General features: G+C 45.0%; 1 protein-coding gene across 10 annotated transcripts in view; it reads right to left on the reverse strand.

Moving 5' to 3' along the window:
- The window catches only part of ptprk (protein tyrosine phosphatase receptor type K), a 238,751-nt gene that overhangs the window by 189,846 nt on the left and 34,265 nt on the right, over positions 1-14,640 (reverse strand). For all 10 annotated transcript variants that reach the window (XR_013817575.1, XM_079830324.1, XM_079830320.1 and 7 more), the window contains exon 2: positions 6,706-6,828. Coding sequence is in view for 9 of the 10 variants with exons in the window: in XM_079830324.1 (XP_079686450.1) it covers positions 6,706-6,828 (123 nt within the window). In the remaining variant the exon portion in view is untranslated. The remainder of the gene's footprint in view (positions 1-6,705; positions 6,829-14,640) is intronic.

The raw sequence follows: 14,640 nt of genomic DNA on the forward strand, positions 1-14,640 counted from the left end.
AATTAATAGATGGATGGATTGACAGATGGATGGATGAATGGATGGATGGAATGAATGAATGAATAAATGAATGGATGGGTGAACGAATGGATGATGGATTGGTGGATGGATGAATAAATAGATGAATTAATTAATGTATGAATAGATGGATGAATGGATGGCTGAATGATGGATGGATGGATGGATGATGATGGATGGATGGATGGAATGAATGAATGGATGGATGGATGATGGATTGGCAGATGGATGAATAAATAGATGAATGAATGAATGGATGAATGGATGGTTGAATGATGAATGGATGGATGACTGGACAGATGAATGGACGGATGGATGAATGGATGGATTAATGAAAAGATGGATGGATTGACAGATGAATGGATGGATGGATGGATGGATGGATGGATGGATGGATGGATGGATGGACGGATGGATGATGGATGGATGATGGATTGGTAGATGGATGAATAAATAGATGAATGAATGAATGGATGGTTGAATGAATGAATGAATGAATGGATGGATGGATGGATGGATGGATGGGTGGATGGAAGGATGGATGAATGATGGATGATGGATGGATGGATGGATGGACGGACAGACGGATGGATGAATGAATGATGGATGGATGAATGAATCTTATTAAGACAGTGACTTGCTGCCACTTACTGGTGGTTTTAGTTTTATTATTTTAAAAGTATGGCCTTGTTTTTACCATCATTTCATATTTCTGTACTGAACAGTTTTTATTGAAAACATTCTCTCATATCATTACTTGTGCCATTGTAATTGCATTCACGCCACGTCTGAGCAGCATTAAATACATCATGAAAGATGGCCTTTGTTGCTGTTTTACAAATTACTTTGAGATTCATTTCATTTATTAATTCTTCAGGAGCCTTTACCGTAAATCTCCATTACACTCGTTCATTAGCACAGCTGCACTTTACACCGAATGACCGAAGCTCAACCGAGCGGCTGTCTGGAAATATAAGATCCGTTATCGCTCAACATTCAGAGAGAAAACAGACCTGTCAAACACAGCACATCCCGAGCTGAAATGGGCTGTTGGGCTTTTGGCAGTGATGTAGAAATGTGGGCATTCACATTCAGATCCCTGCCGTGAGAGAGAGAGAGAGAGGGGGAGAGAGGGAGAGAGAGAGAGAGAGAGAGAGAGAGGGAGAGAGAGAGAGAGAGAGAGAGAGAGAGAGGGCCGGCCTGGACCCGGAGCGCATCTGCTCTTCGTGAGAGGAAACACTCACATGGTGTGAGAAAAATCTTTCTTGTATGATGTGAGAAAAATAAAAACCCCCGAATGCATTTAAATTGCGTCATTCCGTGGCATAAACACAGCTTTAATGGGCGTTTGTAAAGAAGTTCCAATTGAAAAGAAATGCATAGTAGCCATTATCTCTAAACTAGGCTAATGAAGTAGATGAGCGTTGTCAAAACACATTGACGGCGCTCTCAACAAGATGGCTGACACAAGACACTCAAGATGGCTGTCCCCCTTCCCACAACACTAACAGCCGAATCCCAGCACGCCTCCGCCACCTCTGCAGCGCACATCAGTCCGAACGCCGCGCTCCTCTTACAGGCCAGCGCGTCCTCTCCTTCATGGCGGTGACCCACATTAACGGGAGGCTGATGGAGGAACGGCAAACACTGGCCAGGAGATGTAGAGCGGAAAACTCTGTCACCGCGGTGAAATGCTCGTCCTTCCCAACGATCTTCAAACGCACCTTCAAAAGCACATAACCAGTCAGAGCTACTAGTTTTGTTTCATCGGTTCCTAAAGGTAAAGATTTTAAACGTACAACAGCCCAATACCAAGCCATGATTCTTATCCTTAAAGAGCTATAATATTGATAGCAGTGAGACGAGATGCAACAGCCAAAGCAGTTTCTTCTCATTCCTTACGGATTAGTTTCAATGTGATTTTTAGCAACGCTTGCAGTGTTAGTCAAATCATTTCTCCAAGAGGTCATAGATGAGTAGCATGTAACTTGGCAAAATGCTGCTTCAGAACGGTTTCCCATACACTGCTAGAGAGTTGAAGCACTGTGTGGGATGTGCAGAACATGACAGTAAAATAAAGCAGAGTAGGGTGGATGATAAGGGAGTGCTGTGTGAAACGGCATTTATACTGGAATGTCAGGGCTACTCCCAGTGCGTCCTGTGCCCTCCATTTAAACCCGCTGCTCGATTAGGGCAATAATCATAATCACGATTATATTGGTTAATATTGAAATCATGATTGCAGAGGTGGACAAAGTACACAACTCCATTACTCGAGTGAAAGTGAAAGTACTACTGGTCAAATATTACTCTGTTACAAGTGAAAGTTGTTAGAAACTATTTTTACTTAAGTAAAAGTACAGAAGTACATGCTTTTAAAAGTACTTAAGTATCAGAAGTAAATTTCCTTTTTTATGTCGATGCATTATTTTATTATTGTTGTATAAATGCACGCTATGCCATGGTGGTTTAAGCCAGTCAGTGATGCTCCATCCGACATGCTAGCATACGACTACCTTAAACTCGCGTCCACAAATCTTTCTATAACGTCGTTGGCAGGGCGGCCAGAGCAAAGTTTGACGTGGCCTGTTAAAGAACGCAACACACACGTCTCACGGACAGCCTGTAGAATTCAACCGATCAGATGACGGCTTTGAAACTCCTGAAGTGTTACCAGATAAGTGTGCCATATGCATCAGACGTTCAGCCAAAGGTCTGTGGGCATGACGTCTGAGGCTGAGACTACACACCGCCCAATGTTTGTGTCCGCGCAAATGGTGCACGTTCAACATGTGCAAAGTGAATGCTGAGACAGAAGAGTCCACTAGGTGGCAATACGCACAGTTGTTATGTTCTGTGTGCTAGACGACGAAGAGTGAGGAAAGAGCAATGTAAAACAGTAAACAAAGCAGAATATCCTTCTCTGTTGTTCTTGTTTTGGTTCTTGATCTAAACGTTGACAGCAGCCGCTAACGTTGTTGGCTAGCATGCCTCTTGAGGCCAGGGGAGTGAGGTTTACACACACAGCTCTTACTGACCTACGACAGTTACACTCACCCTCCCTAAACCTCACTCCCACCTGAGGCATGGCACCAAATGTAACCGGTCCCACTCTGCGCGGGATTCGAACCAGGGTCTCCGGTGTGGGAGGCGCGCTAACAAGTGCGCTAGAGACCACAGCCTCTAGCGTCAGTCGCTAAGCATGCCTCTTGACCCAAGGGAGTGAGGTTTACACACAGTTCTTACTGGCCTACGTTACACTCACCCCCGTAAACCTCACTCCCTCCGAGTCATGGCACCAAATGTAACTGGTCCCACTCGATCCACTCAGAGTGGGATTCGAACCAGGGTCTCCGGTGTGGGAGGCGCGCGCTAACAAGTTAAACTGACGTTAGAGGCTGTGGTCTTTAATGTTAAAGACCACAGCCTCTAACGTCAGTCGCTAGAGCCTCTCTTGAGATGAGAAGAGTGAGGTTTACACGCACCGCTCTTACTGGCCTACGTTACACTCACCCCCTACACTCACCCACTCCGAGTCATGGTACTAAATGTAACTGGTCCCACTCGATCCACTCTGAGCAGGATTCGAACCAGGGTCTCATGTGTGGGAGGCGCGCTAACAAGTGCGCTAAAGACCACAGCCTCTAGCGTCAGTCGCTAAGCATGCCTCTTGACCCAAGGGAGTGAGGTTTACACACAGTTCTTACTGGCCTATGTTACACTCACCCCCGTAAACCTCACTCCCTCCGAGTCATGGCACCAAATGTAACTGGTCCCACTCGATCCACTCAGAGTGGGATTCGAACCAGGGTCTCCGGTGTGGGAGGCGCGCGCTAACAAGCGTGCTAAAGACCACAGCCTCTAACGTCAGTCGCTAGAGCCTCTCTTGAGATGAGAAGAGTGAGGTTTACACGCACCGCTCTGGCGTTGCTGGCCTACGTCTTTTACACTCACCTCCCTAAACCTCACTCCCACCTGGGTCACGGCACCAAATCTAACCAGCTGGAGGTGTGTAGCAAATGCCATGACAATCAGTGTTTGTGCATAAGCATCCTGAGGCCGATCCATGAGGCGGATCGCAGTGCCCTCAGCTGAGACGTCCCAATTTTACATCTGAGCCGTTTCATAAAGAGCTCCATCTCCACAGGAACACCACTCACCACTCATTCGCTTGTTAAAGGTTTCCCAAACCCATAACCCCCAAATCAAGAGTGGGATCACATGAGCTTCTGTCTGTATTCCATTGCAACTTCACGTCTAACAGTCGGCCTTCAGTTCCCAACGATCATTGAAAACGAGCAGCTTCCGGTTGCTTTTGTGCTGCACAACACCATCAGTGCGAAGGGCCCTCAAGGCAGAGTGATACGGAAAACAAGCCTGGCATCGAATGCGTCTGTGCTAATCCAGCAGAACTCAACATCTCTCCCTGTAGGATCCGCAGAGCCTCTCCGGGTTTGTGTTCACGTACTGTTTCAGCGAGTCGCTCAGCCTCAGCGTCCAAACGACTCCCTCCAGGACTGACACAGCAAGCGTCACTTAGCGCTTGGAATTATGGGGGAAACGCATCATGCAAACACGCCTGCGTCCCGTTAGAAAACACTCTCTGATTGAACAGACTGCAGGAATGCAGGACTACAATCAACCTCATGAAGTTATGATAAACCTCTGTGACATTTACCCTTTTCCCTTATCCATCTTTCCATCCACCTCTCTCTGTTTTCTGTCTATCCTTCTTTCCACATTTGTGTCATCCCTGTCCATCTTTTTGTCTTGATAACCTGTCTATTTTGTCCACATTTTTGTCTCTTTCTCTCCATCTCTTTTTCCTGTCTTAATTTCTGTCCATTTTTTTCTGTCTATTCCTGTCCATCAATTTCCATTCTCTTCTTGTTCCCATCTATCTTTCTGTCTGTCCACAATTCTGTCTCTTTCTGTCCATCTTCTTGTCTTGATCTCCTATCCATTTTGTCAAAATTTCTGTCTCTTTTTGTCCATCTCTCTATCTTTTCCCTTTCCATCCTTCTTGCTTTCCCTATCTATCTTTCTGTCCACATTTCTGCTGAACATCTTTCGGTCTTGTTCTCTGTCTATTTCCTTCTACTTCTCTGTCTTTTCCCTTTCCATCCTTCTCTCTCTTTCCTGCATATCTTTCTGTCTACCTCTCTATTTTTTTCCTTTCCATGCATCTCTCTTTTCCTGTCCATTTTTGTCCACATTTCTGTCTCTTTCTGTCTATCTCTCTATCTTTTCCCTTTCCATCCTTCTCATTTACCTGTCTTTCTGTCCACATTTCTGCTTTCCATCTTTAGGTCTTGTTCTCTGTCTATTTCCTTCTACTTCTCTGTCTTTTCCTTTTCCATCCTTCCCTCTTTTTCCTGCATATCTTTCTGTCCATATTTCTGTCTCTTTCTATCTATCTCTCTGTCTTTTCCCTTTCCATGTTTCTTTATGTTCCTCTCCAATTTGTCCACATTTCTGTCTCTTTCTGTCTATCTCTCTATCTTTTTCCTTTCCATGCTTCTCTCTTTTCCAGTCTCTTTTTGTCCACATTTATGTCTCTTCCTGTCAATCTCTCGATGCATCACTACCTTTAATTCTGTCTCTTCCTGTCCATCTTTTTGGCTGGTTCTCCTGTCCATTTTGTCCACATTTCTGTTTATTTTCCCTTTCCATCCTTTCCTCGTCTATCTTTGTGTCCTCTTTTCTGTCTCTTTCTGTCTACCTCTCTATGTCTCTTCCTGTGGATTTCTTGGTGTATTTTCCCTTTCCGTCCTCTTCTCTTTCCCCAGTCTTTATTTCTGTCCACATTTCTGTGTCCTTCCCTGTCCATTAGACAAATAATCTTCCACAAATGCACGACTGCTAAATGCAGTAAAAAAAAAACACACCACAAAATACCAAATTATCATTTTGTTCATTTGCTCAAATGTGTTCGTCAACCAGACGCCTCAAGCGAGATGCACCATCTATTATCCTAAAAGCCTGTAATGGTCTCCTTCAGGTCCTCTTCTAGTGAAACCCTACCTGACTGAAAGCACGGGCTGACGACCTTCTCTGTTCTTCTGCCTTGATTAATAACTTAATATCTTATTAATTAGGGAATTTAGCTGAGAGTGAAATGCTTTAATTTCCCTGAGCAGAATCTCCTGTCTGAAAGCGAGTGATTAAGCGTCGGAGAGGTGAAAAGTGAAGGTCGCAACGCTCCGCTCTCCCCTCTTATTCGAGTCTTCTTTGAGCGCATTTAAAAAGCTTAATTGTGTCACGTATGACAGTCCTTTGACCAAAGCCTTTTTTCCCCTTCGGTACTTTGCACGTTTTGTCATGTAAATGGCAAAGTATTTTCAGATCCCATCCGAAGAGTGTTCAGAGAGCGGGAACGGGTAGTTGAAGGAAGATTAATGTTCTGTTACCTGCCTATTTTCTCCCAACTTCCTCAGTTCTTCAGTAATGGCTTTTACCCTGACACGATAAGACAGCGCTGCAAATTTGTTCAAATGTTAGCAGCCCATTAAAACATTCCTAAATCTGCCTTACTGTTTAAACAAGCCCAAGGGCAGATAAAACCGTGCGTTTCCATTCCAGCTTCGCTCTGTTCTTGCCCCACTTGCCTCAGATTCTCCAGCTATGAGGTGAGCGAGGACGTTATTTATCGTGTGTACTTCGGGCAGGCGTGTGTGATGGACTCACCCTGGGGCAGGTCGGAGGGCAGGTACGGCACTTCCTGAGCGCTGACGTGTGTCCAGTCGAAGTCGTCGTAAGGATCCTGCTGGTAGTCGCACTGGGCCGGGCCGTCATCGAAGCTGCAGCCGCCTACAAGAGAGAAACGGTACATATGTAAGAACTCGAACACAAAGCTTTATTAGCACAGCACACTCACTGATGATGCCTTTATGTAGGTGAGATGGACACACACAGACGGGTCTAAAAGTCTGTGACCACTAATGAAAATGCACATTTTAAACTGCAGAGAAAGTGACATATTAGGTCCACCTAAATATGAATGTTTTCTCATACATCTCCCATGTGAACAATGTTTTCTGTTCACATAAACTGTTCACATTAATACTTTTCTATTGCAAACATGAATACTAGGGGTCAAGCACTGAAGGTGTAATCGTTGGTGTTTCTTCCACTCATTGGCAGCCCATAGAACCGCTTGCGGGAAAGTTATGAAATTTGGCACACCGATAGAGGACAGTCTAAACTGTCACCATACCAAATTTGGAGTCTCCAACTCAATCCCTCTAGCGCCACCAACTGTCCAAAGTTGCACTCACGTTTGTGCTGATAATGATTGAACCGCAAGGGTTAGAAACTAAATTCAATTTTCCGTCTTGGAAATTTTTCCGCCATTTTTAATTTTCCGAACTTTTTCGAACTCCTCTTAGGCTGTTGCTCTGATTTTCACGAAAATTTAACCAGATCCTCTACAAACCATGCCGACAAAAATTTACGCAATTCAAGTATTTTCGTCAAACCGTTCTCGAATAACAGAATTCAACAAAGTACCCGCCAAAATGAACGTGAGGCTATATCTCCGCAACGCTTTAGTGTGTTCTGACCAAACTTGGTGTGTGTCATGACAACCATGATCTGAGGTGACCTGCACAGTTTCGGCACAGCGCCACCTAGTGGTCCGGAGATATGAAAAATGCCTTTTTTTGATTATAACTTCTGAACGCTTTGGCCAAGAATCACAAACATGGCATCATGCCGAGTCATACATTACCCAATTATCCCATATCGGCCATTTTGGGAGTCAGCCATTTTGAATTTTGTCATAAAATGCTATATTTTACGAACACATTGGGGTATCGTTACGAAACTTTGTATGTGTTTTTCAGCACCATGCCTTGACAGAACTCAATACGTTTTTGGGTCAGCGTCACCTTGTGGTCAAAATTTATAACAAAAGTATTATAATGATTCCTTGGGTCATGCCAAGAACATAGATATCCATTTTGCCATATTTGGTCAAACTTCCTGTCCGCCATTTTGTTTTTCTTAAAAAGCCTACTTTTTCAAACTCCTCCTACACCGTTTGTCCGATTCTCACCGAATTCGAGTCAGATCATCTTCACACCATGCCGACAAAAAGTTACAGATTTTGTGTTGATAGATGAAACCGTTTTCCTACAGCGCTGCAGCAAATTTGAGGCATGACACCAAAATGACTCTGTATCTCTGCAATGCTTTGGCACATTGACACCAAACTTTGCACGTGTCATTGTCACCTCACTTCACCTACACCACATCAGTTTCATAACAGCGCCACCTAATGGTCGAAAGTTATAAACTATTAAATCACATAACTATTTGATTTTTCAGACATTTTGCCTAAAATCCTCTTAATATGCTTTTAATAGCTCATTGTTGCAGTTGGTCTGATGCTCCAGACATGCAGTCATGACTTGTCGTGCCGCCTTTATGCTTGGCGTCCCAGATTTTCATTTTTGATCACAGATCTTTATTGAAAAAGTATGCTACTTTCCTTGAAGTGGCATATAAATACTATTGTATATAATTATGCATATGAAGGGTATGCAATGCATGAGCGGAAGAGATTGCAGGTGAGATGCAGATGTAAATGCGATGGTTTTTAAACAAACATAAACTTAATTTGAAGCCAGGAACACAGGGAACAAGAGCACACTCCATCTACAAACATGTAACATTGATAAAGAACAAAGGAAACATCGGACACACCTGTGAACAATCAGACTAACCAACAGGGAAAACTACAAATTACTACAAACATGGCACAAGAAACAGGACGTACCACAAACGTCCTGACATGACACAGGTATATGAATATGATATGTGAAAATCATTTAATGCTGTAGAGTATTATTTGACACCATCACTGTACTATGGAAACAGTAATTTCTTCATTTACTGTTCGACAGATGAACAGGAGACTTTCCGCACATGCCCAGAACGGTGTGTTACTCATGTTGCCAGACGTTGTTACTGATTTACAGAGATTACTGATAGCTCAGGCTTATTACCCAAACTGCAGGAGAAACAGAGAGAACGAGCACATACAGTCAGACTTCATGAAGCTCTCGCAGCCACACACACACACACACACACACACACAGACCTGCAGCGAGCAGAAGTCACCTGTGATCCATGCGGTTACGTATGTTTGGTATGTTAGAGATGTGGTGTGGCTGTAATTTACTACATGCTCAACATATTGGACTGTGTTCCAGTGAAGAGTGTGTCACATCCTGTTGCCATTCTCACTTTCACCCTCTCTGATGTGTGTGTGTGTGTGTGTGTGTGTGTGTGTGTGTGTGTGTGTGTGTGTGTGTGTGTGTGTGTGTGAGAGAGAGAGAGAGAGAGAGAGAGAGAGAGAGAGAGAGAGAGAGAGAGAGAGAGAGGGCATGTTTTTGTGAAATATAAGGACACAAATGTGTATAATGACATGGGTATTACAAAAAGGAGGTGAAATATGAGGACGTTCCCCATGTCCTCACTTTTCAAAATGCTTATAAATCACAGAATGAGGTTTTTTTCACAGAAAGTGAACTGCACAGTCTCCTGTGAGGGTTAGGTTTAGGGACAGGGGCAGTGTGTGTGTGTGTGTGTGTGTCAGACGGGTAGGTTTAGGGGCAGGGGCAGTGTGTGTGTGTGTGTGTGTGTGTGTGTGTGTGTGTGTGTGTGTGTGTGTGTGTGTGTGTGTGTGTGTGTGTGTGTGTGTGTGTGTGTGTGTGTGTGTGTGTGTGTGTGTGTGTGTGATGGGTAGGTTTAGGGGCAGGGGCAGTGTGTGTGTGTGTGTGTTTATGTGTGTGTGTGTGTGTGTGTGATGGGTAGGTTTAGGGGCAGGGGCAGTGTAAGGGGATAGAAAATACGGTTTGTACGGTATAAAAACCATTACGCCTATGGAATGTCCCCACATTTCACAAAAACAAACATGTGTGAGTGTGTGTGTGAGAGAGAGAGTGTGTGTGAGTGTGTGAGTACATGAGTGTGTGTGTGTGTGTGTGTGTGTGTGTGTGTGTGTGAGAGTGTGTGTGTGTGTGTACATGAGTGTGTGTGAGTGTGTGTGTTTGGTGTGGGCATGTTTTCGTGAAATATCAGGACACAAATGTGTATAATGACATAGGTATTACAAAAAGAGGGTGAAATATGAGGACGTTCCCCATGTCCTCACTTTTCAAAATGCTTATAAATCACACAGAACAAGTTTTTTTTCACAGAAAGTGAACTGCACAGTCTCCTGTGAGGGCTAGGTTTAGGTTTAGGGGCAGTGTGTGTGTGTGTGTGTGTGTGTGTGTGTGTGTGTGTGTGTGTGTGTGTGTGTGTGTGTGTGTGTGTGTGTGTGTGTGTGTGTGTGTGTGTGTGTGTGTGTGTGTGTGTGTGTGTGTGTGTGATGGGTAGGTTTAGGGGCAGTGTAAGGGGATAGAAAATACGGTTTGTACAGTATAAAAACCATTACGCCTATGGAATGTCCTCACATTTCACAAAAACAAACATGTGTGTGTGTGTGTGTGTGTGTGTGTGTGTGTGTGTGTGTGTGTGTGTGTGTGTGTGTGTGTGTGTGTGTGTGTGTGAGAGAGTGTGCGTTCAGTGTGTGTTAGTGTGTGTGTGTTTGGTGTGTGTGGGAGTGAGTGCGTGTTCGGTGTGTGTGTGTGTGTGTGTGTGTGTGTGTGTGTGTGTGTGTGTGTGTGTGTGTGTGTGTGTGTGTGTGTGTGTGAGTACATGAGTGTGTGTGAGAATGTGTGTGAGTGTGTGTGTGAGAGAGAGAGAGAGAGAGAGTGTGTGTGTGTGTAAGTACATGAGTGTGTGTGTGTGTGTGTGTGTGTGTGTGTGTGTGTGTGTGTGTGTGTGTGTGTGTGTGTGTGTGTGTGTGTGTGTGTGTGTGTGTGTGTGATGGGTAGGTTTAGGGACAGGGGCAGTGTAAGGGGATAGAAAATACGGTTTGTACGGTATAAAAACCATTACGCCTATGGAATGTCCTCACATTTCACAAAAACAAACATGTGAGTGTGTGTGTGAGAGAGAGAGTGTGTGAGTGTGTGAGTACATGAGTGTGTGTAAGTGTGTGTGTGTACATGAGTGTGTGTGAGTGTGTGTGTACATGAGTGTGTGTGTGTGTGTGTGTTTGGTGTGTGTGTGTTCGGTGTGTGTGTGAGAGAGTGTGCGTTCAGTGTGTGTTAGTGTGTTTGGTGTGTGTGGGAGTGAGTGCGTGTTCGGTGTGTGTGTGTGTGTGTGTGAGTACAGAGAGAGAGAGAGAGAGAGAGAGAGAGAGAGTGTGTGTGTGTGTGAGTGTACATGAGTGCATGTGTTCAGTGTGTATGTAAGCGTATATGTTCGGTGTGTGTGTGTGTGTGTGAGTGTGTTCAGTGTGTGTGTTTGGTGTGTGTGTTCGGTGTGTGTGTGAGTGTTTTCGCTGTGTGTGTGTGTGTGTGTGAGAGTCACAGCACAGATATGAGAGCAGCAGCAGGACGATCTGTCACAGTGTGTGTGTGTGTGTGTGTGTGTGTGTGTGTGTGTGTGTGTGTGTGTGTGTGTGTGTGTGTGTGTGTGTGTGTGTGTCTCTGTATTTTTTTTTTTTCACTTTCTCATGTGTGTCCTCTGACAAACATCCCTACATTTGTGATGCAGAAGCAATAATGAATAAAAAGAGTTTATTACAACACATTTCCTGGACACACATCACATGATGAGATGTCAGAAGCTCTTCATGATGGAGTGTATCTGAACTCTTTCCTGCCATTGATTAGTTTCCCCAGTAAAGCCCGACAGCCCCAACAAACACCAGCACATGAGGCGTGGCATGACCAGCAGTTTTATGAACACGTTTGTGTTATGAATCCTCCCGACCGGCCCTTCATCTGAACGATTAACCATCATCATGGACGTCACGGCTTTTTAGTGAGTGTAAAGCAGAGCATTCATTATGTGAGTTTTCCTCACCTGAGTAAAGGTCAGACGCTCTGTGTTTTACACCGGCTGACCTTTACCACCTCTGAGTAATGTCACAGAGAGAGCAGATCCCCACAGATGAAGCTGTTCATTAAAGCAAACCTGCACCTTCCCTCCAGACCACATCAACACAAACGGAGAATGGTCAACAGAAATGACCCAAACGAAACATTCAGCCGCACGATAACCCAACACATCAGAAGAGCCTGACAGAACTCAACACTTTCACTTTAATTGGACTTTAAGGGAATATCCTGTGTTAGTGGAACGTCAAGCACATGCAAATGTAGGAAACGGCTGACGAGGCGAGTGTGTGAGGCAGACGAGCTGAAGAAGGGAAGAGTGTGTGTGTGTGTGTGTGTGTGTGTGTCTGGGCTAATAATACTGCTGTCATTTACTGCTAATCCGCAGACTTACTGCCATGTCATGCTAATATCACTTGAGACGCACTAAATTAAAAGCCATGGCATTTCACACGCATCCAAGAGCACTGGTAAAGTTACATTATGAAACAGAGCAACATTAAACTATATTTTAGCCGGTTATTATCATCCGTCATTAGCATGAAAAGTGTCAAGACCGTACAGCAACGGGATAACGTGTGGGTTAAGACCCTGATATACTTCAACAAACTGCTGTGACGCACAGAAAATCAGGCCAAAGCGACGCTTGCTTTGTGTTCGTTTCAGGAGTTTCAAACAGCTTGTGTGTGTGTGTGTGTGTGTGAGTGAGTGTGTGTGTGTGAGTGTGTGAATGTGTGTGAGAGAGTGCGTGAGTGAGTGTATGTAAGTGTACGAGTGAGTGAGTGTATGAGTTTGTGTACAAGTGTGTGTATGAGTGTGTGTACGAGTGTGTGAGTGTATGAGTGTGTGTACGAGTGTGTGTACGAGTGTGTGTACGAGTGTGTGTGTACGAGTGTATGAGTGTGTGTACGAGTGTGTGTATGAGTGTGTGTGTACGAGTGTGTATAAGTGTACGAGTGTGTGTGTATGTGTGTGTGTGTACGAGTGTGTGTATGAGTGTGTGTACGAGTGTGTGTACGAGTGTGTGAGTGTATGAGTGTGTGTACGAGTGTGTGTGTGTGTGTACGAGTGTGTGTGTATGTGTGTGTGTGTACGAGTGTGTGTATGAGTGTGTGTACAAGTGTGTGTACGAGTGTGTGTACGAGTGTGTGTACGAGTGTGTGAGTGTATGAGTGTGTGTACAAGTGTGTGTACGAGTGTGTGAGTGTATGAGTGTGTGTACAAGTGTGTGTATGAGTGTGTGTACGAGTGTGTGTATGAGTGTGTGTGTGTACGAGTGTGTATGAGTGTAAGTGTACAAGTGTGTGTGTGTGTATGAGTGTGTGTACGAGTGTGTGTGTGTGTGTGTGTGTGTGTGTGTGTGTGTGTGTGTGTGTGTGTGTGTGTGTGTGTGTGTGTGTGTGTGTGTGTGTGTACGAGTGTGTGTGTGTGTGTGTGTGTGTGTGTACGAGTGTGTGTACGAGTGTGTGTATGAGTGTGTGTGTACGAGTGTGTATGAGTGTAAGTGTACAAGTGTGTGTGTGTGTGTGAGTGTGTGTACGAGTGTGTGTACGAGTGTGTGTGTGTACGAGTGTGTGTACGAGTGCGTGTGTATGAGTGTGTGTACGAGTGTGTGTATGAGTGTGTGTGTACGAGTGTGTGTACGAGAGTGTTTACGAGATTGTGTACGGTGTGTGTACGAGTGTGTGTGTACGAGTGTGTGTGTACGAGTGTGTGTGTACGAGTATGTGTACAAGTGTGTGTCAGTGAGTGTGTGTGTGTGTGTGTGTGTGTGTGTGTGTGTGTGTGTGTGTGTGTGTGTGTGTGTGTGTGTGTGTGTGTGTGTGTGTGTGCAAGTGTGTTTACGAGTGTGCGTGTGTGTGTACGAGTGTGTGTCTGTGTGTGTACAAGTGTCTGTGTATGAGTGTGTGTATGTGAGTGAGTGAGTGTGTGTGTGTGCGCATGTGTGTGTGTAGTTTCAAATGCCTAGCCAAACAAAGAGCCTCCCTAACCAAAGCGAACATCTTCGAATTCAAATCAAAATACGACACCCACTAGATCGTCTCGCAGTGTTTAATTTATCCACCGCACAGGAAACCGAGCTCTGCCCACATACACACACACATAATGCTCTTCAGCATCACACACCAAACACCTCCACACACACCATCTGACTGTGCTTGACGCGCTTGGCTCAGCCGAGGGTCCGGAATAAGGGCGGATGGCTGGCCCGAGGACAGAGCGGCGTCTGTGTGTGAGGACAGGATTCATCTGTTTGCAATGGGGAAGCGGCTATTCAGACGTCCAGATCGCCACAGCCTTACACACCTTACACACACTTCGGCATTTCCCCGCGCTCACCTCGGCCCATTGTGTGGCTCAGACGGGCCGGGCGTTAATGAGTCCATCACGCGCCGCTCCGCTCCAGATGGGCCCGGCGCGCCTCCTACATTCAGCGGCTGCAAGGACACTAACGGCCATGATTTGCATACTAATCTACGGCTGCAAATATTCAGCCGCGCTAATGAAATAATAGCCTGCTCTTCATTTACATAATAAAATAATTATTGTGCCTGATAAAACCTCAAGGCAAAGCCCGCTCACAGTCCCCCATAAACACGGGTTAAGCGCTCCATCCCCACACACTCGTTAACACTCATCAGGACACACAACCAGCCCACATCCT

The sequence above is a fragment of the Gobio gobio genome (genome assembly GCF_949357685.1).
Source record: "Gobio gobio genome assembly, chromosome: 12".
Taxonomy (NCBI): domain Eukaryota; kingdom Metazoa; phylum Chordata; class Actinopteri; order Cypriniformes; family Gobionidae; genus Gobio; species Gobio gobio.